The following is a 26924-nucleotide window of genomic DNA, read 5'->3' on the forward strand; positions in this document are numbered from 1 at the left end:
AATAGTCAAAACAATGAAAAAAAAAAAAGAAGAAATTTGGAGGATTCATGCTACCTGATTCTTATACCTAATATAAATCTACAATAACAAAGGCAGAAGTGACTGGCAGAGGGGATAGACACACAGGATCTACAGAACAGTCTACAGAAAGACCTATTTTTGACAAAGGTGGAACGTATTTCATGAAAAAAGGAAAATCTTTTCACATACAGATGCCCAAAAGATTGTGGACTTCCATACTAAGGAAAAAAAATCCTCTGTTCACATCTCATAACATATGCAGAATTTTACTCAAAACATCCAGGAAAAAAACCTGTGACCCTGGGCTTGGCAAAGACATCTCAAAAGCTTGATTGATAAAAGTAAAAACGAACAAATTGGACTTTATCAAAATTTAAAACTTACGCTCTGCAAAAGATACTATTAAGAGAAGGAAAAAAGCAAGTTGCAGACTTGGAAAAATATCTGCAAAACAGTATCTGATAAATGACTTGTACCTTGAATACATAAATAACTCTAAACTCAGTAACATCTTCAGTGCACCAAAGGCCACAATCAACAGAGTGAAAGACAATCTACAGAATGAGAAAAGTCGTATTTGCTAAGAAGCTAGTAATATTCAGAACATATAAAAAATTTCTAAAACTCAACAACTAAAAACAGCCCAATTAAAAAATGGGCAAAGGACTTGAATAGATGGTAGCTTTATGTGTATTTTACTGCAACAAAAACAAATCAAAAACCCCACAATACCTCAATATTAAGAAAACAAACAGCGCTTTTAAAAGTAGGCAAAAGATTTAAATATATTTTACCAAAGAAGACATATGGATGATAAACACACAGATACTGAATATCCTGAGTCTTCAGAGAAATGCAAACTAAAACCACAATGACAAATAATACTACACACCTTTTAGAATGGCTAAAGTTGGGGGGGGGGGGAGCCCTGATAATATCAAGAACTCTTATACACAGTCAGTGCAGATGCAAAATGGTACAGACCGTTTGGTGGTTTCTTATAAATGTTTACTTACCATAAGACCAGAGCAAGTGCATTCCTAAGTATTTACCCAAGAGAAATGAAAAGTTATGTTCATACAAAATCCTGTACACTGGTGCAGAATTATTTATAACCACAAAAAACTGCCAAACATCCAAATAATTCTACATTCATATAATCGAACGATAACCAAGCGTTAAGGATCTAAAAACAACAGCAACAAGAGAAACTACTCATACAAGCAACATCATGGAGAAATCTCCAAATGCATTAGGCTGGGAGGACAAGAAGCTAGTCTTAAAAGGCTATACATTGTATGAATTCACTTCCATGACTATGTGGAAAAAGTAAAAGTATAGAACAGAAAACACATCAGTGGCTGCCAAGTGCTGGTAAGGGGACAAAGCTGATGACAAATGGGTAAAACAGAAAAGTTTCAGGTGATGGGACAGTTCTATATTTTGGTTGTGCTGGTACTTACAAGACTATGAATTTATCAAACTCAGAACTGTACACAGAAGATACTATAAATTTTACTATGAAAGCAATACAGGTATTAAGAAAATAAATGTAATGTGATAAAATAAAATACATAATAAAAAATTATATCACAACCAAACAAACACTTGTAAGGTATGAAATTATTTTACAACAATGTTAATCTGATTTAAAAATGCTACCTATTAGCACATTTCAAACAGAGAGGCCATATTTCAGCCTTAACAATTAAAAGTTAAGGTTATTGTTACTTATTTGTTTTACCACTTTTAGGGAGACATAAAAAAAGTCACCCATACTTTATCCGAAATCACTTTTTTTTAATAATTAATTTACCCATTATCTATTATGTTCAGATTCAAACATTCACAAGATAATCAGGGGCAGGGTTCAGGAACATAATTTACCTACCCCTTTCCATTTTCCTAGTAATGGATATAGCTAGTAGGAAGAGTAGTGTGAAGTTAATAAATATTCTCTAATCTCTTTCTATTCATTTTCTAAAGGAAAGAGTAATCAGAAGAATTAGCCCCTTTCAAAGAGGGTAGGGGAGAATTAAGGAAGGCACTTCCTTCATCTTAAGCTTAAAAAGAAAGATGCCATTAGCCCATTTTAAACCTATGAAAATCCAAGCTTCAGCTTGCCCTGTTTCTAAAGGAAAAGAAGGAACTAGGATTCAAATTCAGAGCAGTCGCCCTTCAGACAAAGCTTTTCTTAAGTTTATTTATTTTGAAAGAGACAGAGACAGCCCAAGTGGGGGAAGGGCAGAGAGAGAGGGAGAAAGCGAGAATCCCAAGCAGGCTTCATGCTGTCAGTACAGAGCCCAACTCATGAAGCCTTGAAATCATGACCTGAATCAACCAAGAGTCAGATGCTCATCAGACTGAGCCACCCAGGGGCCCCCAAAGCTCTTAATCTTACCTAGTTTACTGCTTTTTGCTCTCTGTCCATCTGCAACTGCTTAAGCAATAGCTTGACATGTTTCAAATCAAAAATATCTTTTAAGGGTTTTATTACTCACATGATCTGGTTTGATTTTAAATCCCAACCCTATAATACATGCATATATATTCAGAAAGTCTGAAGCAGTTTACAGTTTATATCAACATGTGTTTTTATCTGATGACTCAAAATTTTAAAAATAAATCACTTAATTTCTCAAGTAAGGAATAAAAAAAAGCAAAAACAAATAACCACTAAAAGGATATTTGAAAAAGTAATCATGTTCACTTTTAACCTTAATAAAAAACTTATTGCAACTTTAATTTTAAACAAAGGAATATAGAAAAGTTTTTTCCCCTTTCTTCTGACTTCCTGACATCTGGCTTTTCTCTATTGTCTTCCAAAACTGCCAGTATCCTGAGTTATACACAGATTATTTACTGCAACAGAAAACTTACCCTGTGAAGCGTCACTGTGTGTTGTTCCCATATAGCTGTTTCCTCCATTGCTGTGTTCTGAGAAAGGAAAAGAAAAACAAATCATTTATCTGTTAAGAAAATGTCTTTAATAAAGTGAGATAATCCAGCAAACAGTTTGCATACTTAAATACCAAAATTCATACTGTTAATATTAGATATTCTGAAGAGAGTTTAATAATTATGGAAGGCTTTTGTTTGCTTTTTGTTTTTGTTGTAAGTGACAGGAAACTACACACAGGAACTTCCTTTGTTTTTAACTTAATTTGGACAGATGCTACTCTACATTCATTTCATGTCAGCTGAAATCTGCATTCAAGCTAATTCTGTAACTTTATACTTAACATCCGAAAGAAAAGAATAAAAGTTGGAATAGTACTATTTTAAAATATCTGATGACACATAAAACATTTAAAAAGCATTCCTTACATTGTACAAAGGAAGGAAAAGTCAAATACTTCTGAACTCAGTAAGTATAAATATACATGTTACAGGAAACTAGATAAGACCCATTAGATATGTTTGGACATTGGTTGCTTTATTATCACATAGTAAAAACACTACTGCACCACCTAGTTTCAGTTTTGCTACAGAAGTAACTTTTCAAACTCTGTTTATAACCCTAAGTTTTTTAAAAAAAAAAAGGTTTTTCTAGTATAGGTATGCGGGCACACAAAACAAAAAAACAGATTTAACCACAAAGTACCCCCAAGAAATCACCGTAAAATTAAACCAACACACCTTCAATTCAAGAACTACTCAAACCACAGTGTAGCTCAGGCTCACCTCCTGTCAAGAACCTCTTAGTAGAAAGGGAAATAAGTTACTATTCAAGGCATTAGCACTAAAGAAGTCAAAAAAATTTTTCTTAGAAATTGGGTTAATTGCTCTTAGAGGCTTAAATAATTCAGTCTCTTTTAAGGTTACCATTTTATGGAACTAGGGTTACTAAAAATATATTTACAAACTTTTTTTTTTTTTAACAAAGTCCTTTCCAGAATTAACAAAAGGCAGGGTAAAGGGGGGGAATGCTGAGCATGACATTCTCAACATCACAGGTTATCCACTGTTAGAAACGCTGATTTCACAACTGAGATCCGTTTTCTATTACACTGCTGTCATTAGCATCGTGAGAATATGCCCATCAAGGTACCATGGACCCATTTCTCCTTTCCCACAACATCTTTAATCAAAGATTAATGCCATTTTAGAAAATGAATCCCTATAAAGAAAGCTTGCTTCCCTAAATTCAAAGCACCTAGATTAACTTTCCTGCCAGATGAAAAGAGAGGGAGAGAAAGGACCTCTCTGTTCACTCCCACAGAGAAGAACTACCAACCTTACCAGTGTTTTGTTTCAATCTTCCCATCAAATGCAGCAAAACCTCCCTTTAATAAGACCTCTACTAGAAACAACACTGTTTTGTTTCTTTCACAAAAACTGACCAGGATTTATGTATTTAAAAAAAATTCCACCATCAATGTTAAGCACTGATGATATGAGTAATTCTGCTAAACATCGAGAGTCCTACTGAAATATACATGATAAAAATATCTGCAATAATTGCCAGTTTGTCCAATCTTAGCTGACTTATTAAAAAATGAGAACTGCTTGCATGGCTCTAAACTCATATTTTCTCGATCCACTTTAACCAGCAGCATTACTTCAACTGCCTTTTTAATCTCTTTCGTATCAGTGCAAAGGGAAAGTGATCTGACAAGAGGCACGTATCTCGATAACACATTCTTTCGTATGAAATAGTTTATCATCCTCCACATGATTTTAATGACCACAAAGTTTTCCATTTTGTAAAAGTATTAACCAAACAAGGAAATTCATTTAACGTTAAGGAGGGAAAATCAGGTTATGAAACAAGTTATATTTTGTTTTCCTAATTATGTTTAAATATGAGTAGTAAAGGAGGCTGTAAAGACACAAAATGTTAACACTGATCATCTTCAAAGTGAAAAGATTAGGAAAAACATTGTTCATTAGGTATTTTATCTTTTTGCTTTCCTTTCTTTATTCTCAACCAGAATAAACTGCCAGTCTATTTTAAGCCACATTCACCAAATCCCCTTTGAACCTTCAAATATCCTTATTAACTTTGTTTTAGGAAACCAAGTAATATTTAAAGAGATTATTGTTTTATTGTTAATTATAAAAAGTAGTTATTCTGTTGGTAAGAGATCTAATACATTAATTAAGGTCTTGATGTATAAGCTTGAAGAAAACTGCAGTAAGATATTAATTTTGTTCAGCTAAGGGAAAAACTAAAAGTACTAAAATAACAGTTCTTGGCATTCCAATCAAAATAAATGTTTCTTTAGAGGGATTATAAAAGTGCACATCTCAACTCAATGGCTTCCCAAGAAAGGGTAGTAATAGCTCACTTCTCTGTTAAAGCCAAACATAGCCTTACTTGCTTCATGTATCACAAGGGAGACCTATGCAATACAGAATGAGACATTAAAAAGGTGATTAGTTAGGCCCTTGACCAGCACATTAAACCAATTTAATCCATAATATGAATGAGTTATTGTGCCTTGCTAATCCTACCACTAAACCACAAAACAACAACAAAATGTAGTCCTACTTTAAATCACAACACACGTCCTCTCTCTCCACTCTCTAGCCTTTGGTTTTCTTCAGTGGCAGAAGCAGCCAAATTCTATCTATGTTTGTTTATATTACCAGGTAGGCCTTATGAGGAGTTCTCGGAACAGAGAAGAGAATAGATGAACAAATGGATTTGTGATAATGCAAATATAGTGAAATATAATGGAAGACTTTTGTCAGGATTCAAGTATCCACTGCAAAATTCTTTTGACTTTACTATGTCTGAAAATAATCATAATAAAATAGGGGGGTGTTTTACAGTAAATCACTCAGAAATTGAAGGCTAAAAGTGATATAAAACAACTTTTATACTAATAAATTCTACTTTTTTTTGAGACAGAAAGAGCACACATGTGCATGCACACACACAAGTGGGGAAGAGGCACAGAGAGAGGGGGAGAGAAATCTTAATTAAGCAGACTCTACAGTCAGCAGGAAGCCTGACACAGGCCTCAATCCCAGGACCCTGGGATCATGACCTGAGCCCAAATCAAGAGTCAGATGCTTCACCTACTCTGCCACCCAGGCACCCCTATTCAACACTATTTTCATGAGTGCTACAAAAAGAAAAAAAATGTCCACTAATGACAAAATTTTGATACTTCAGAAAAAGGGGGACAGAGGGTTTCCTTTGTTAGAATAAGAGTTCCTTTATGTTTTCACTATGACCCCTTTTGTAGTGTTTTATCATGTTCATCTATACCTATACAAATAAGTAATGATTTAAATTCAACATCTTTATTGTAAAGTTGCTTCTCATTTCTTATTAAAAGCAATGCAATACTGCATAGCTTGTACATGGATCTTCTGATAAATCTAGAGTCTCATTCCCTGGGCTCTGGGAGACCAAAGAAAAAATGTTACTCCTTTAAGCACAATAACAGCACGATTATTCCCTAGTAATCTGGAAAGATGCTGTTAAACGGAAAATGAACTAGACGACAAATACTGAGATGAGAGCCAAATCTGCCATACTAGATAGGTGACCTTAGTTGTCCTTACCTATAAAATTTAAAAAAGGATGACATTATCTCAAGTAAAAGGTTCTTTCTACCTTCAAAATTCTACTGGACTATAATTCTAATTGTAGTCCAATTACAATTCCAATTTCAAACTTGCTGCAAGTTCAATAATAAAGTACTGCAGGCATCAGGAGTGAATGCAAATCATGACTACTGGATTCTGAGTACATTTCTAAGTCGGCATCAACTGACCAGAATCACAATTTCTGAAGAAGCGAAAAGCTGCATTTCAGAATCTGCCAAGAGTTTGTTTGGTTTTTTGTTCTAAGATCCAGCTGGCAAAGACACTACTCAGATCACTAACTCTGAAGGGCTTCCTGCCAGAACTTCAGATCCCCATTCTAGGCAGTTTTGCCATCCTTTAGGGATGATTACAGATCAAAAAAAGACAGGAGGACACAAGAACTGACAAAACAAGATGAACTTATAACTGGGAGAAAAGAAAACCATATTCAAAACAATAAATAATGCAACTATTCTACAAATGAAGGAAAATCTTAGCTCCTTAACATTATCTAGATACACAGCAAGATTTATAGTCAGTTAAATTTTACTATTATAGCTGTAATTTTAAAAGCAACCCAGGCGCCTGGGTGGCTCAGTCAGTTAAGCATCAGACTTTGGCTCAGCTCATGATCTCAGTTTGTGGGTTCAAGCCCCGCATCAGGCTCTGTGCTGACAGCTCAGAGCCTGGAGCCTGCTTCAGATTCTGTGTCTCCCTCTCTCTCTCTCTGCCCCTCCTCCTCTCATGCTCTTTGGTCTCTCAAAAATAAACATTAAAAAATTTTTACAAAAAGCAACCCATTCATTTATTCACTCATTCATTCAACAAATATTTATCAGAAATGCTAAGTGCTATGGAGACCAAAATTGGTCCCTCTTCTTCTCTAAAGAGTTCAAGGAGAAAGTTTATAACACTATATAAATGGTGTAGAAGAGGAGGATTCTGCCTGCTGTGAAGATCAGAGATGGGATTCCCTGAGAAAACAATGTTCAAGTTCAATTGGAGAATGATCAGGGAAAAAAAAAAACTAAACTAGGGAGAGATGTTTCAGAAGAAACACCACATCAGCAAGGTTACTGATGCTGCACATAATGTAGGCTGTGAGATGGCTGAGTTGTACCATGTGTGGATGAGGAAAGGGTAAAAAGAGAAGCTGCAAAAGTGCTACTACACCAGGCCTTGTAATATAATGCTAAGGACTCTAAACTCAGTGGGGAAACACTAAGGAATTTCAGGCAATCACATGACATAGCCCAAACTCATTTTGAAGGCTGTTATGTGGAAGATGGATTTGAGGTAGGGAAACCAGTTAGAAAGTTAAGGTGTAAAGAGGGAAAAGTTAAAGATGGCCAATAGTCATCTTTACATGAGCAGCTGAGTGAAAAAGCAGGAAGAAGAAAAGACTACAAATTCCGTGTTAGACATCCTAAATAAAAGGTGCTTGTGGAAATACTGAAGTAGAGATATAGGCAGTAGGGAGCTGGATATACAGGGCTGAAGATCAAGATTGAGATCTCGAGTAGATAAAGATCTAGAAGTAATCAACAAAGTAGTACTGAACTCAAGAGAAAAGATGCAATTACACAAGGACTAAGATGACCCTGTGGATGAAAAATATTTTAGTGGGGAAAAGGGGAAAAAAAGGAAGAACTAAAGGAAGGGCCAGTGAGAAGAGAGGAAAACCAATGAGTTAATACAAAGCATCATTTATTGCTCAGAGTCCACCAAAACAAAATATAAAAATGGAAGCTATGACCTTTAAGTATTTAAATACATACCTAGACTAGTGTAGTCAGTACTATCTCTTAAAGGAGTCAGCTGAACACTCTTAACGACTTGCTGTCCTCCATTAGGAAAATCAAGTAGTAATGAAAGGTGTACCACTGGTGCTGTCTCTGGAATCCTTCTGTGAACAGAGTCGCTACACTGAATTATTTCTGAATTCTTCTGCTCTCCAATGTGTTTCTATTTTGTATTGAGCTATTTTCCACCCAAATTAAAAGGCAAGATCATCATCTACTGAGATCAGGCTGAGCCAGGAACTTAAGAAGTACAACCTTTTAGTAAATGTAACAGATGGATGACCCCTGCCCTCTTTGACCTTTCAATTGAGTATTTAATTTTAACTGTGATCACTGATATATAAATGAAGTAAAAGAAAAAGACTAGAGTATGTGTTAAAAAGGTACGGAAAATAAGCATTTGAATTAATCTGAAGGGCTGTCATGTGAACTCTCAAAATAGAGATGTCCAAGAAGTGGTTAAAAAAAAAAAAGATCACTCTAAAGTCACATGAAGAGAGATCTTGGAGACACTCAGAGATTCAACAGACTTCTCAAATACAAGTGAAGAATTAAGCTTAAGCTTAAATAATGATCAAAATAAGAGTGCATCTCTCAATAGATGTTGGGTTGGATGACAGTCTCCAATGAACGTAAGATGACAACAGAAAGTAAGAAAATTTAGTAGCCAACACCTGACTATACTCAATACCAGTTAAATTTTCAAATACTTTATGTTGCCCACTCCTTGGTTGGCAATTTAAGGGACAAATAATGATAGATATGATTAAAAAACATTAAGAGCTAAAAGACATAAAGTGTAACTGGAATTTTTGGTTGATCAAAGTTGGAGGTCCCCTTAAAATCTAAGTTTACATATAAATCACCGTATTTGCCTCTGTCCTAAAATCAATTTGAAAGGATTATCAGCTTAAGTTACCATTATATGCACATTAAAAATAGAGAAGTTCTCATCTGGGACAGTTACAGACATTCTAGAAAACTGTGAGTGCTTTCCAGTTATCAAAAATAAAACTATTTTTAGGTAGACATTTTCTAATGGCCTGAAGATGGAAAAGACTTTTCAAATTCTTTTCAGGTGGAAAGGGGAAAGAGACTGAGCTGGCAGGGATAACTACGGAGTGGTATTTCTGAATGTATTTTTTTGTGTAACTCTAACTCTTAGAATCACAATATTCTTTATATATATGTACACACACACACACTCACACAAAATCAAACACACACACACACACACACACACACACACACACACACACTAAAGCGTAGATATGGAGATAGGGGAGATTATCCAAAATGGAATACAAACAATAACAAGTATGAACCTATCTGTATTACAAATTAATAATGTGATCACATGAAGAAAGCCAAGGAGAAAAGAACACAAGTAAGCAACTGTAGAAAACAGTATCCTGACTGAATGCTGTAAAGCCAAACACATATTGTACAGAAATTCTGTAGCCTAGTTAGTCTTTCTCCTGGAGGTATGGGTATAAGTTTGAAACTCTTTTGTATGTATATCAGAAGTAAACCAAGAAGTAAATACACTGTAGATAATGAAAGGTTTCTACCGCTGGGAGAAAAAAGTTATAAATAAGGAGTTACGGTAAAATGAACTCTGAGATTGGAACCTCAGGTATCAGGATAAACCCATGGTTCTAGACATCTATACACATAGATACATAAAGATTCACGTGCATATGCATAGATTATTATACATACATCTATTTCCTAGCTCTAGCTGGTGAAAGAGCAAAAACCTCCACTACAATGAGCACAACCACCAGCATGGAGATCTAAATTTCTAAATGCGATTCTCTAATAAAAGAAATCAGGAATTCTTGGAGAAGTGGTTGCTTTCAGAATGAAAATATAACATGAACCTTGAATATCACGTGATACCAGAATTAAGGAACTGCTCAAAAAAAAAAAAAAGGATGTTTATCAAAAGAACACAGGAACCAATCTGAAGGAGCCAAAGTTGGAATAACTTGACCAACAAAGTAAATAATAATACTATTAGCTTCTAATCCACAGAATAAAATAGATATCCTTAAGCCTACACCAACATAAATAAATAATAAAGGGACAGCATTCCTTCAATGAACTCTAATTAACAAATGGGGAAGGAAAAAGAGAAAACTACCATCAGCTAACCCCCCAAAACTGCTGTAGATGAGATCCACCAATAATGCTAAAATTAGTGGGTGAAAGTTTGAGAAGTAGCAGGATTAGCGGAGCCCCATATTACGTCCTCCAAAATATTTACCAATTTAAAAAATACAGTGACTTTACGGTGGAAAATTACCACTCTAACCTAGTGATCAAGGTAAACATTACCAATAATGTGATGCACCAAGACCCATCAAGATTTTTATAGTTTTGCCAAAAATGCATCATCTCATTCTACAGATAAGAAAATATCAGACAGGGATGCCTGCCTGGCTCAGTTGGTAAAGCATGCAATTCTTGATCTCAGGGTTGTGAGTGCAAGCCCCATGTTGGGTATAAAGCCTTCTTTGAGTAAGACTAAAATTAAGAATAAGAATAAAAATAAAAAATAACAATAAGAATAAAGATTTAAAAAGACTGGGTGCCTAGATGGTTCAGTTGGATGAGCGTCCAACTCTTGATATCAGCTCCGGTCATGCTCCCAGGGTCATGGGACGGAGACCTGTGCTGGGCTCTGCGTTGAGCGTGCAGTCTGCTAGAGTCTCTCCCTTTGCCTCTCTCCTGCTCATGTGCTCTCTCTAAAAATATATATTAAAAAAAATAATAATAATAAGTTAAAAAAAAAATATCAGACAAAGCAAATTGAGGGACATTCTACAAAATAACAAATCAATTATTTTCAAATATATAAAGGTCATAAAACACAGAGGGAAGACTGAGAGTCTGTAACAGATTCAAAGACACCAACAAGAAGTACCAACCAAATGCAATGTAGAATCCTAAAACAGGAAGGGGAAAAACTGGCAATATTTGAGTATAGTCTGTAGTGTGATATGATTTTATTCTTTTATCAATGTTAATTTCTTATCCTTGGTAATTGTTCTATGGTTATATAAAACATAAGGGATGAGGGATATAAGCAAGCCAATATTTTTAAAGCTATCCTCTAACATGAGTTCAAAATTTAAAAAAACTTTAAAAAATCTTTTCCATTTCTAAAGATATATGAAAAAAGCATGATACTCACACAACAAGCACTCAATGAAAAATAGACCACATTTGCAGATTCAACAGGTCACATTTCTTTAAAATTCGCCTTCCTCCTTCACTTTAAACCCTCAAACTATTTTAATCGAGTGACAAAATGTCTAAAGTAAAAAAGGTGACAAGCTGTGTTCCAACTGCTAGGCTTTCCATAGGCACACTCCCTCCTGCATCTAAGATCAGGCAACTCAAGGCTAAAAATCTTACCAATGAGCTGGCAACAGTAATCGATCAAGATTCAATAGGAATAGAATAAATCTATCAGTTTTAATACAAGCCATTTAGGTAAACTTAGGACTTTTCCTATACAAAACAAAGAGAACATCATGTATTTTCATGTAAAACTGAATTTTTAAAGTAACACTAATTGCAGACACATAAGAGTTTAATTAACTTGATCTGATGTCAAAAAATAAAAAATAACCTAATATCAATATATCCAACACAGTGTTCATATCCAAAATACATAGAGAATTTTTATCAACAAAGACAGCCTAACAGAACAGATGTACTAAGGGCTTACAACATTCACTCAATGTAATATTTTTTGGCCATGAAATGAATAAACTACAACTATACAAACCAATATGGATGAATTGAACAATGTTGTTCAATGTTGAACAAAAGAAGCCAGATGTAAGAACACATACAATATGTTTTCATTTGACTATATTAACAGGTTAAAACATAACAACAACAACAACTGAAAAACAAACAAACAAAAAAACACTGCAAAAGAAAAACTCCCAGGGGAACTGGCCCTATCAGTTAAAGAGCTCTTAATTAATTAAGACATACTACAAGGCTTCTATAATTAAAAGTGTGGTACTGGTGCATGATTAGACAAATAGACACGTGGAATAAAATGGAAAATCCAGAAATAGAGCCCAAAATAAATAGCAAACTAGGATATGAGAAAGGTAACCTCACAAATTGCTGGTGTAAAGGATGTATTTACTAACAAATGGCTTTGGAAAAACTGGGCAGTCATTTGCAAAAAAACATAAAATTAGATCTATATCTCATCGTGCATAATAAACTCAAAAGAATTATGGATCTAAATGTAAAAAATAAAACCAAAAAAGTACTAGAAGGAAACTCAAATGAATTCTTTTTTTTTTTTTTTTTTTAAAGAAAGAGAATGTGAGCAGGGGAGAGGGGCAGTGGGAGAGACAGAGAGAATCTCAAGCAGGCTGCATGTGGGGATCGTTCCCATGACCCTGGGATGATGACATGAGCCAAAATCTAGAGTCAGACTCAACCAACTGTCAAACCCCCCAGGCACCCCTCAAGTGAATTCTTCTTTAATGCTGGTATAAGGAAAGGCTTTCTAACCATCACTAAAAATTCTAGGAAATAAAAGTAACCTGGGTACATTGAAAAAAAGTCCACATGACCAAAAAACAAACACACATACACACACACACACACACACACACACACACACACAACACACCATAACCAGTCTTAAGACAAGGTACAGCCCAGTAGAAAATAATTTGCAAAATATACATCAAAGGGCCAATATCTCTAATACATTAAAGAAATAACTGTAGAAAAAAAGAAAAATTTTTTTAAAAAGGAAAAAAGACAAATACTTCACATGAAAATATTAAAATGATCCTCAAAAATTTGAAACAATGCTCAAACTCATACAGAAATGCATATTAAAATAACCCCAAGATACCATTTTTCACCTATCAAACTGGCAAAAATGAAAACATATGACAATACAGTCTGTTCGTTCGAAAGACTGTGAGGATAGTGTCTGTCTCATACTATATTTCTAATGGGAATTAGTACTACCTTTCTGGAAGGAATTTGGTAATACCTAACAAAACTAACACATACTTATCTTTTGACCCAGAGATTCTACTTCTATGGTACATCTCCAATAATATGAATATACATATGTACAAGGTCATTCATTGAAGTAATGTTTGTCATTGCAAATACATACTGGCAACAACCTAAATGATCATATATGGGCTAGTGAATGAAAAAATTATGGTATATTGGTACAATGGGAGTACTGTGCAGCTATAAAAAATGATGATCTCTATGAACTGATAATAGAACAACTTCAATGGAATACCTTTAAGTGAATAAAGTACAAGGATATCTATAGTATGCTACCCTTCATGTAAGAAAAAAGGGAATATAAGATTATGCACATGTACTTGCTCCTCTGTGCAAAAGAAATATAGGAATGATAAACCAGAAACTAAAGGAACTACTTTACAAAGTTAAGTGGGAAAGGGGTGGGAAGGAAAAGAAAATGGGTTTAGGGTGGTAGGAATGAGGAAGAATTAACACTCCTAAGCATCTATTTTTGTACAGCTTTGAACTTCGGTAATGTTTCACATACCCCAAAATAATAATTAAAACTAACATGGATGGTCATGGAGGTAGGACCCAAAATAGAATACACACAGTTAACAAATAAACCTATTCCATGGGGTACCTGAGTGGCTCAGTTGGCTGAGGGTCTGACTCAGTTTCGCTCAGGTCATGATCTCAAAGTTTGTGGGATGGAGCCTTGCATTGGGCTCTGCCCTGAGAGCGCAGAGCCTACGTGGAATTCTCTCTCTCTCCCCCTCTCTCTCTGCCCCTCCCTTGCTCACTCTAAAGAAAATAAATAAACTTAAAAAATAAACAAATCCATTTCAAATGAATACCACAACTTAAGAGGATGCGGAAAAAACTAACTTTTGTGCCTGTCTAGTTGTGATTGCTGCAAGGGCCTAGGAACAACCACCACAGTACCAATGGGCATGCAGCTCTAGGTTTCTAAATTCCATTCTCTAATAAAAGGATCAGGTCTTCTTGTGTAAGTGAAAGAAGCCAGGGTTAGGGCAGGGAAAATACAACAAGAACCACAGACCAAAAAAATAAAAATGCTCAAAATTGGACTTCCAACAGCCAAAGCTATTAACAATATGAGCAACAAAATAAGGAATAATAATAGATTGTAACCCATGGAATAAATTATCTGTGAATGCATACTGATAAAAATAATCAAATAAATAAAAGAAGGGGCAACTCTTCTTTACAGAAGAATTCCAATTAATAAATGAAGAGCAAATAAAAGTAGACCAGACATATCTTGTCCTGACATGATGCACTGAGAAAGACAAACCATTATGTCTGTGGTAGTCTTGTCAAAACCACATAACCTCAATCAAATAATGAGACATCATCGCATAAACCCAAATTGAAACATTTTAAAAAATAACCGACCAGTGTTCAGTGTTCACTGAAAGTGTCAAGGTTGTGTAAGGCAAGGAAAGGGAAACTGAAGGTACTGTCACAGTTAAAATAACATATTTGGCATATGGATGAAATAAAATGTTACAATTAACTTCATCTGTTTAGTTTCTTTTACATTTTTATATATTTATTTATTTTGACAGAGAGTGAGTGAGCACATGCCCACATGTGTGCAAGTAGGGTAAAGGGCAGCTTGGGGGCATGGTTTCCCAAGCAAGCTCCCACTTTTTTAAAAAACAGTCTTATCTTTTAGAGATATATACTCAATAATGATGAAAATACAAGTCTGGTATTTGCTTCAAAATAATGGGAGAGAGAGGATACAATGCATTGGAAGGATAAATGAAACAATACTGGCCATAATTTGATAACTGTATCCGGTGATGGTAATGTCAGGATTCTTTATAGTTTTCATCTACTTTTGAATGGGTTTGAAATTTTTCCACTTTAAAAAAGGAAAATAACTTGTGTGGACTAGAATAATTTTTAAGTTTTTATTTAAATTCTAGTTAACAGATAGTGTAATATTAGTTTCAGGTGTACAATACAGTGATTCAACAATTCCATGCAACACCTGGTGCTCATCATGACAAAAGGCCCTTTCCAATCCCCACCACCACCTACTTCACCCATACGCCCACCCATCTCCTCTCTGGTAACCATTATTTCTCGATAGTTAAGAGTCTGTTTCTTGGTCCTTTGTTTCTTTGCTCATTTGTTTTGTTTCTTAAACTTCACGTAAGTGAAATCATGTATCTGTCTTTCTCTGGTTTATTTTGCTTAGTCCATGTCATCGCAAATGGGAAGACTTAGTTCTTTTCATGGCTAATACTCCACTGGGTGTATGGAATATATGGATGTAGTATGTAGTATATATATACACATACCACATCTTCTTTATCCAGTCGTCAGTTGGAGGACGCCTGGGCTGTTTCCTTAATTTGGCTATGATAGATAATGCTGCCATGAACATCAGGGTGCAGGTATCCCTTTGAATTAGTATTTTTGTATTCTTTAGGTAAATATCTAGTAGTGCAATTGCTGGATCAGAGGGTAGTTCTATTATTCACTTTCTGATAATCACCTCCAACACTGTTTTCCAAAGTAGCTGTACCAATTTGCATTCCCACCAACCGTACAAGAGGGTTCTTTCTCCTTTCTTCACATCCACCCCAACACCTGTTGTTTTTTGTGTTGTGGAGTTTAGCCATTTTGACAGATATGAGGCATTATCTCATTGCAGTTTTCATTTGAATTTCCCTAATGATAAGTCATTTTGAGCATCTTTTCATGTGTCTGTTGGCCAGTTGTATGTATTTTGGTTTTGTTTAAGTTTTTACTTACATTCCAATAATTAACATACAGCGTAATACTATTTTCAGGTGTACAACATAGTGATTTAACACTTCCATACAACACGCGGTGCTCATCACAACTGCACTCCTTAATGAGGGGACCAGAAATTAACTACTTATCTAGGAAAGACCTAAACCAAGAATGCTGCTACCACGGAGCCAGGCCAGTAAGTAAATTTTCCATGGGCTGGCTACTCTGGCAGCTCCCTCCCTTCAGAAAAGAAAAATTTAACTAGATCTGGAGATGTGCTATTACCTTCTAGGAGTTTCTAGGTTGACTTACCAGTGAGTCAATAACTGAGTATTAAAAATGCCACTTCAGGTCTAGGAAGGACATCAGATATTAATCAAATAACCAGCAGACAAATAATACAAGTTATTGTAGTATAACAAAGAGAAAGTACCGAGAGTTTAAAGTACCGAGAATTCCGACCTAATTTCTGGGCTCAGGACATGGTTCTTGAGGAACAGAATTGGGACAGATGCTAGATGAATGAGGGATGAAGGTAGGGAAGCTTTCCAGGTAGAAAAAAAGTACATGCAAGAGCCCTAGGATAAGAAAGTCCTTCTTTCATTCATTCAAATAATATTTGAGAGTTTACTACACTAAGTACTGTGTTAAGTTCTGTGAATAATCAATCAGTATTGACCTTTGTTCTCATGGAGCTTACAGTCCAGTGGCAGGAGGGATTTCACAACTAAATATATAATTATAGGCTTAAATAAGTACTAAAAGAAAAACAGTGCCATTGAGAGGAACTCAGAAATCTGGCATAAAGTGCAACTTCTACTAGGAACCAAAAAGCGGACATCATAATTGGCGAACACAGAGCAAGAAGAAAAAAGATGCAAGACGAGGCTAGAGGGATATGCAGGGATCAAATAATCCAGAAGTGTGCTGACCATATAGTATGCATTTTGGTCTTCTAAAGGCAATAAGAAGCCTAGGAGTTTTAGGAAGAGTGTGTGTGTTGGGGTAGGAAACTAATAAAACCTGGATTTTGAAAAATCAATTTAGAAAAAGACTAAGGAGAAAGAAGGTATATTATACTTAGGCAGCTATTACAGGAATCCAGAGCAACTATAAAGTATGTACATATACGTATATGTGCCTGGTGAAGGGGACAAAGGGAATAGTAGAAGGTACAGAGGGAACAAGTGGAAAACTAAAAAGTGCTCAGGAGTTAAAAACTGAATAGAATTTGCTAATCAATCATTCACCAGACCAGGTAGACATCCTAACTGTGCACTGGATCTGGAATAGTCTTTAATTTCTTTTTCTAATCCATCAGAATAAAGACTGCATGTCTTACTTAGTGCTATTGTAATAATTTTTTCAAAAGCCCAAGGACTTCTCTGTTCCACAGCACATCTTGTTGGGCTGAGACTCCTTACCTATAGGCTAGGCTCTGTCCAGTATCAAAGAAATGTATACATAAATACATGTCTTTTCTCTGATATTAAGATGGGCTTCACTTAAAATGTTTTGAAAAAGTACAGCTTAACAGAACAGCTTACTAGTGCTGGGTATTATGCTGAGTGTACAACCACCCTAAGATGGGTACTGTTATCATTAACTGCATTTTACCATAAGAGAACAGCTATTAAGTGGTAGACTCAAGATTCAGATTCCAGAGACTAAACACATATAGTAAAGCTACAAAAACTTAGGGTTATTCAGTGATAAGCTCTCCAGTCCATATTTTACTTGACCTCTCTGTACAGGATCTGGCCTGCTGATTGGACTCTCTTGAAATTCTCTTTCTTTGCTGGTCTTTCCCTATGCCACTACACTCTAACCACATTCAAATTAAAAACTGCTATTCATGAGGGGCACCTAGGTGGCTCACTTGGTTAAGCATCTGACTCTTGACCTTGGCTCAGGTCATGATTTCACAGTTAGTGAGTTTGAGCCTGGCACCGGGCTCTGTGCCTTGATGGTGCAGAGCCTGCTTGGGATTCTCTCTCCCCTCTCTCTCTCTGCTCCTACCCGGCTTGTGCACTCTCTCAAAAGAAATAAATAAAGTTTAAAAAACTCCTCCTATTCATGAAAAGACCATCTATCCAAAAAACATAAAGCAAATCAATAGAAAAAGTCCCACAGAAAAGCAGACAAAAAAGTTGAACAGGCAGGCTATATACATGAAAAGTTGAGCAACTTCATCTAGTCAAGGAAATGCAAATTAAAACCACTATGAGCGTGTACTAAAGACCCACCAGAAGGGCTAAAATTACAGTGTCTAATAACATCAAGCTCTGGTAAAAATGCAGAGCAAAAGAAGCTCTCATTCACTGATGACGAGGAGTATAAACTAGCACAACCTCTTTGGAAAACACATTATCTACCGTTTTGAAGACACACTACACAACCAGCAGCAATTCCATCCCTAAATACATATCTTAGAGGAATATATGTGTATTTACCAAGAAAAATGTACAAGTGTTTATGGAAGCATTACTCTTAACAGCCCAAATTAGGAAAAAAACCCAAAAGCCTATCAACAGGAGAATGAATGAACTGTGGCATATTCATGCAACAGAACACCACAGAGCAATAAAGATTAATGAATTCATATGCAACAACATCTGAATCTTAACAAAAAGTCAGAACAATGACTGCCTTAGGAGAATAAAGGTGTTATACAGGAAGGTCACAACCTATGGATCTTATGGTCAGGACAGTGGCTACCTTACTAGAGTAATGTTATTAAGAAGAAGCAAAGTGGGAAGCTTCTGAAAAGCTGGCAACATTTTATTCCTTGACCTGCATGGTGTTTACATGAATGCTTATTTTGTAATTATTTATTAATATATATTTGCTTTATATAGTTTTATATAGGTATTTTTCACAATAAAAAGACATATAAATGACAGCAGCTGACAACATTTAAATCAAGATAATTTACATAAAAATCCAGATTTACAACCTGTTTTGAAAAACCGGAAGATCTGGCCTGCCTTCTTCCATGACAACTATCAGCTGAAGCTGAGCAATAATTACACTTCCTTCAGATCAGCCTGTGCTCTCTGATGACCATGTCTCCAGGTTTTCATGATTCATGCTGTCTGGTCTAAAACTCACCTAACACCATTCTACATCCATCTCCGTGACACTCCTTTAGAACACAGGAACATATAAGCATGTGCACGTATATGAATTATAAAGCACACAAGCAAGTGAGCAATTAGCTAGCGCAAGTAAATTTAACCTCACATCCCTCACATTTAAAATAGAAGTTATCGGGGCGCCTGGGTGGCTCAGTTGGTTAAGCATTTGGCTTCGGCTAGGTCATGATCTCAGTTTGTGGGTTCAAGCCCCGTGTGAGGCTTTGTACTAATAGCTAGCTCAGAGCCCAGAGTCCGTCTTCGGATTCTATGTCTCCATCCCTCTATGACCCTCCCCTGCTCACGCTGTCTCTCTCTCTCAAAAATAAATAAAACATTAAAAAATTTAAAAAATAAATAAATAAATAAAACAGAGGTTATTGTAGTACCTAACAGTGTTGTTAATATTAAATGAAATAATGCACACAAAACATTAGCTTAGAACTTGTCCAGAATCAGTGCTCAATAAATATCAGGGAGCTAATATTTATTACAGACAAGACACATATTTCTCATATTTACAACTGGAATGTAAATTTACTTGCCACACCACTGTCTTCTGATTTTATTGACAATACAGCAGAATAATATTAGTTGGTATACATTTGTTTAACAAGATACTCCAAAATGTATCAATGTTAAAACCACCAGTAAATAAGTCTTCCAAAGTTTCTTTACGTGACACCATGGTCAAGATTTCCTACAATTATACTTTGAAAAGGAGGCCTGTTTTTCCAAAAGATGTATTTCACCAGACTGTGGCTTTTACTGGTCTGATCAGAATCAGGTAAGTGGGTATCTACTAAAATATACTTTAAGATGATGAATTTTAAGACCTTAGCATAAAATACCCTCAAAATTAAAGACTTTAGTTTTGACTTTTGACTATTCAAGGTAAACTTCATATAAACACCAAAAGCAGCTTACTATCTCTCACACAGCTGTTATACTCCAACGACCACCCACCAGGCTTACTGAATTTGGTATACAATATTTTCCTCCAATAAAAACCAGAAAAGTCTACTCAAACTCCACCCTCCCCCAGCCAGTTTGGCAGTTAAGTCCTCATACAATGGGATGAATTTGATCCACGAATACAATGAAAACTAATGAACTAGTTGCCCACATCTCACAAAAGCCATGCTGAGCAAAAGAAGCCATGCACAACAGAAACCACACTGGAAGATTCTGTTTGTATAAAGCTCAGAGGCAAAACTATAGTATTCACAGAATGTATAATTAAATGGTAAAATTTTAAAGAAAATCTAGAAAATGAGTACCACAGAAGACACGATAGTTGTAATCTCTGGAAGAAGGAGGTTATGATCCAGAAATGGCATGTTAGGAATTCTAGAACTTATCATCATGTACAGTATTTGTTGCTGTCTTCTCACACCGTTAAAATGCTCCATGAGTACAGAAATCTGTTCACTGTTCTATCTCCAGCATCTACAACAGTGCCTGGCACATACTAGGTTCCTAATAAATATGTGTTGAACATAGAATAAAGTTTCAAACATTCAAATTGTTCCATATTTCACAACTTGTCAGACTCTAAACATAACAGTAACTATGCTAGCATATAGTGCATTTTCCATGTCAGTATCCTTAAGGAGTGTAAGTATGTAAGTACATCCTAATCACTTTATAATCCTTAACCTTTTTCTCCTTTTGAGATGCTTTTACCAAACACGTGCATAAAACACTTACATGAATGTATCCAGATTTAATGAAAACATTTTTTTAAAAATTAACAAGGAAAAATACAGAAATTCATGTGTTACAGCAAGCCCAGGCTCTAGATAGGACTCCAACATTTTCTTCAACCAAAAAAAGAGCACACATGATGCTGTTATTATAGGATGACCATAAGTGTACTCTTATTTTAAGTAATATAAATTCTTTGCATCTTAAAACTTACACATTTCACAATCATTACCATATACAACAGTTTCAAAACTGTAAGCTTCTAAAGGACAGGGATCCAAAACAAAATATACTCAATGAATGTTTGTTGGGCTAACAACAAAATAGTCATTGCTAAAATCCTCCTGGATTTTATAATTATGAACTGAATTGGGAGCTAATTAAAATTAAATCATCAGATTAAAATTCTGTCATCAGAAAATGTACAAACCCCAAAGATTACTAGTGGAATTCCAAAGGAGTGAAAATTCCTAAAATAACCAAGAAAAAAAAGTTTCACTCCTTGGGAATGTATACTATTTAAGAAAACAAAAACAAACAACAGAAGCTCCTGGGTGGCTCAGTTAGTTAAGCATCTGACCCTTGATCTCTAGATTTGGACTCAGGTCATGACACCAGGGTCATGGGATTGAGCCCTGCATCAGGCTCCACGCTCAGTGTATTTAAGGCTGACTCTCTCCCCCACCCCCCACCTTATTTATCTCCGGTTCATGTCTCTTTCTAAAGTAAATAAAATATAATAAAAATTGTTAAAAACCAAACATAAAAATATTTCAGCAAATCAAAAAAAATGTTTAATTAAAGAAGGCATATGCTAGCCTCATGTTCCTAATTAGTATCCATATAAAATAATATTAACTCCTGTTTTCACAACCCTTCTGGGTACAATAAACTAGAATGATTAAGGTCATTCATCAGTCAACTCATTTCCCAGCATTCCACCAGCATGAAAGAATTACAGGTTGTTCTGATATATACCTACAACACAAACTAATAAAAAAGTTATCTTCTGATCTATCCCAAAGACTCAGTATTTAACACTACAAACGTATCAGGGCTTTGTTTTTTAAGTCACAAATGGTGTGTTTTATGGTAGAAATTTTGGCAACACAAGTTTTCTCTTGTTCCATAGCAGTGTTTCCAAGATATAGTCAATCATTTTTAAGATATAAAATGAAATTCTCTACTCATATACTCACTACACACTTATTATTAACAATTTATCCGTTTAAAAGGAATGGAAATAAAGCACCTGGCTAACCCATAAAGGAGCAACCTGAAGCTACTCTTCTCTGCAATAAATAAATTAAGAAGAACTCTAGGTCAGAGATACCAAAAGGGCTATATTTATTGTTGCTTTATACTGGAATACTGTTCTGAAACCCACCAATTTTAGATTAAACACTGTCAAAAACAATCAATCAAAAACCTCAGCAAACTATGCTAATGCCTTGTTCTTCCTACAAGATTGAAAATTGTTAAACTAATAAGGTTTTTCAAGACCGTCTTTCACAATTCAGTGATGCAAAGCAAGTTCTAATCAAGTATTTCAGAAATATCAAGCTAGTCATAATCAACTATCTCTTTATCTTATTTAACTTTTGATCAGAAACTCCACTAATAAAAAGTAACTGCTCATTCCACTAGCTTGTCTTCAGCAACAGTGCTCAGTCATTACTGGATACCAAGTTCATGTGTGTGTACAGGAGCCTGGAATGAGCTATGACTGAGCAGTCAAGGATAGGTGGTCCTACATTCGATTGTACAGCCAGACCAGTCTTTCAGGAGACTGAATTTTTACCATGTCAGGGTTAGAATAAGAAACAGTTACATTTACAAATTTTCTCCAAAATTATTTTTTAAGATGTTTTGCTTAATAGCATGGTGATCTGTCTTATTTATACTGTTTTATTCTTAGAACTATACAGAGTTTACATTTGGTCTCTGAATAGAAAAAAAATTAAAGAGCAAATAAAAGTCAGAGCCAGTACATTGTTTCCATGATTGAAAAAAATGAGTGAAACTACTGTAATCTTTCCCTTCAAACCAAACAGAGAACAGTACTTTCTCTACTGCATTACAGTCTTCAAAACCACAGATTGGTTTCAGACTCATTATTTGTTGGCTTCAGATGGCTGAGCTCTGCCACTGACTGACAGCAATCAACAGCAGCATGCCTTTCTTAAATATAAAATAAAAGTTGTAAGATCCTAACATGGGAACATCAGTATTTTAAAAAAGAAGAAAAAAAAGGCCTTCCTAACAGCATAGTGGAATCTGTGCAATTACATGATATGAGAGAAAGGGCACAGTATGAACTGAAAAGTCACTGTCTTACCGAGCTGTCCTAAAATGAACTTAAAAGTTGTAAATATAGTCAGGATTATCAACAAAGAACATAAATCCATGTTTTAACCATAAATGTCTAAAATGCTAACAAAAAATTAAAGCCTTTTTGCCTTAAATACTGTAAAAACATTTCTAGTAAAAGTATTGTATAAACTTAGGGCATCCAGAAAAATACTAATACAGTATTTTAGAAGTTGTCAGACACAATTAAGTGAATTCTCATAAAGTGCAGTTGTTCCTTTACTTTTAAAGCAATATGCAGCAAATATGCATTGATCAGTAAGTACCAATATTAAAACTACATCATACCTGCCACTCAGGACACAATTCCTACTCATAAAGACGAATTTCTACAGTTCTTAACTTTCAAATGTTCAGCTATTAAAAAGCGCATTGTGCCTTACTTGATATAATAAATCAGTTCCTAAGAAGAGATGTAAATAATTTCCACACTAAACTACAGTAGAATCTGAAAGGTAACAACAAGAAAAAAAATTGTGAAATATAATGGGAACATTTAAGCAGCAAAATCTAATAAGCATAAATGACAGTACAATCTTAAATTTTATTGCTTCCTCAAAAGTGAAACAGCTTGAAAATCCAGAAGCCACTGCAATTTCCTTCAGCCACTTTCTGTGATTCAACCAATAGAAATGTTCCTAATCATTATTCACACCATTTTCTTATATAATTAACTCCTTGATGAGACAGAGAACCACCCTCAAATTCCTGTTTTCAACTTTAGAATAATTTTATTATCAGGCACACTAGTAATTCTATGTGCAATTCAGATGTATATTATACATATGAAAACCTTTTCCTGTATTATTTCTAGGTTAATGTCACATACAAAGAAGCCCTTTCCAATTCAGGCATATTTTTTTAGAAAGTATCCTACAATTTCTTCTAGTTTTATTATTTATTTTATTTGCTCTTATTCAAACATTGAAAGATAACCAACTGTCCCAGCACTGTTTACTGAATAAGACATCTTTTCCCCAACTATCTACAATGTTACTTTTAACATATTCACATTCCTAATTTTCACTCTTGCTGGCTAAGTGAATTTAGGCAAGTTACTTTATGTTTCAATTTTCTCATCCATAAAGTGGGGATAATAGTAATGCTCACTTCATAAGAGTTACTCTATGAATTAAATCAGTTAATTCATAACCCTTAGAACAATATCGGACACATTAAATGCTGACGATGATAATCAGCTTATAAATACAAAACTGTTCTTGGATTCTGTGATTCCACAGTCTATTCCTGAGCTGATGAAAGACTGTTTTAAATTCCTCTGACTTTATAACACGTTAGGTTTTCTAGTAGGGCCTCTCTTTACAAAATTTCATGGCTATCATTCACTTTATCAGATAAACTTCTTTATTAATACATCATTTTCTATAATACCACAATGAAATTCTATTTGGAACTGTATTACATTTATACGTATATAAACTTCGAGAAAACTGATACATTCTATAATACTCTCCCCATTTCCCTTATCTAATTTATTCAGGTTTTATGTCCTTTAAAATATATGTAATTTACCAACAACTGTTAAATTTATTCCTCGGCATGACTGTTTAAGAGAAAAATTTACTGGGATTTATCAGAATTTTAAATGCACATACCCTGGGACCCAGAAATTCCATTTTTAAGGACTTAACACACTTAATAGTACACAGATATAAAAATATAAAGCTAATTATTATAATAGCAAAACGCCCAAAACAAGTTAAATGTCTGTCATTAAGGAAATGGTGATCTGCACCATATTCTTGGGAGAGCAAACTATTCAACCATTACAAAGAATATAGAATCACAGGTACTGGCTTAGAGAGGAGTTCTACAAACCACTCTGCTAAAACAAGCTGCAAAATTAATGTCTTCTTTTTTTTGTTTTTTTAAACTGAGGGTTAGAGTAGGGGAACAAAAGTATCACATGTAAAGCATTAGTATACAGCCTGGTTTGTAGTAAGCATCTTAGTCACCTTAAGAAATTAAAGGTAACTTAGTGAAACAGCTGAATATTCTTTCATTTCAACTATTTTATGGCCTGCCTTATTCTACAAAAGATTTTGTGGTAGCTCATAATACAGCATTTAAAAAAATAAGCTTTCAACTCACATTTTTTCTGATAAATAAGACTACACACGTCCCTACAATGTATATCTAACTAGTGATGCTTTTCAATATGCCATAAAATCTCAATCCCATAACTCAGGAGGAAAAATGTTATTTCTTCTAAATAACCTTACTTTAACTTGAAACAACCTTTTAAAAGTGTATTGTCTTGAATATAAAGTACCAGGGATAAAACTTCAGGAACAAAGTGACATTATGTTTAATATGAAAACAAAGCCTTTCCTCCTCAGAAAGCAAACCTCCAATATGGTAAATAATGTGAACATATTTTAAAATCAAAACAAAAATTCTGCTTTTTATTCCAAGTTACTGGCTCAAGTTTCATCTTCGGATTGTTCCTCATCAACGTAAGGTCATAAAGGGGCAAATTAAAGTTTTCGTAGAGAAAGAATACTACATTCCTTTAAAAAATATATTCACTACTAAATACAGCCGGTAACTTCTGCCTCCCAGAAAACAAGGTCCTGAGTTCAGAAACTTCAGGGCCATCTTATACGTGGCTCCAGATGCTCTGAATAAACCTTTCCAAAAGAAAAATAAGTACATAAAACCACCACCTGCTAAAGTGCTTCAATATTGTTTGAAGTAAGGAGTTGATTTTAAATGGGAGCGATTTTTACTCTTCACATTTCTGTATGCCTGTAATTGTTTAAAAAAATACTACTTTATGATGAGAAAGATTAAAATGTACAAAAGGGAAGGAGGATTTTAACGGAGTATCACGAACTTCAACTTTCTGATGTAACAGAAACTTGATTGCACAGCACTGAGAAAAACGGCAAAATACTTCAAAGCACGTGTAAAACTTGATAGGAAAAAGTTACTTTTCTGCTGCAGCCACAAGACTGGCAATTTTTATTTTTTAGACTTCACTGTCCATTTGTAGGAGTATTTTGTGCTACTTCCGAAAGTTCAAATTAAACTATTATGAAGTGTTAAGGAGTTACTTTTTCAATGCCACCTTAAATAAACAACACAGTGGGAAAAAAATCCCAACCTACTACACACAAAACACTGTTTTGCTGTCTCAATGTCTTATCGCTGGCGCGCGCATACCACGAAGAGTGACATCACATCGAAACTACACGGTTTCGCCGGTGACCAATCACTCCTCCAAAGACAGCAGCTACCAGCTTGCTGGAAGGAGCACCCCAACCCCGACCTCCGGCCCGCAGCACGCTCCCACAGGGCGGCCACAGAACCCACGCCCCGCGCCGAGTTTGCCCGCGCAGGACCTGTTGCGCGTCCCCGCCCGCCGAGAGCCGGAGCCAGGCACCGACGCCGGCAAAGATGCACCTGCCTCGGACAGCAGCTCGCGCGCCCGCCACCCGTCCAGAGACCCGCCTGCCGCCGGCCCGCCCGCGGGGCTCGGAGCTGCCCACAGCCTCAGCCCGCCCAGCCCACC

At 35.4% G+C, this 26924-nt stretch overlaps 1 protein-coding gene across 1 annotated transcript in view; it reads right to left on the reverse strand.

Annotated features, from left to right (window-relative positions):
- TJP1 (tight junction protein 1) overlaps positions 1–26924 on the reverse strand; it is a 231169-nt gene that overhangs the window by 77281 nt on the left and 126964 nt on the right. The window contains exon 3 of the mRNA XM_029952281.1: positions 2902–2958. Within this exon, the coding sequence (XP_029808141.1) occupies positions 2902–2958 (57 nt within the window). The remainder of the gene's footprint in view (positions 1–2901; positions 2959–26924) is intronic.

This window comes from Suricata suricatta, chromosome 9 (genome assembly GCF_006229205.1).
Source record: "Suricata suricatta isolate VVHF042 chromosome 9, meerkat_22Aug2017_6uvM2_HiC, whole genome shotgun sequence".
NCBI lineage: Eukaryota > Metazoa > Chordata > Mammalia > Carnivora > Herpestidae > Suricata > Suricata suricatta.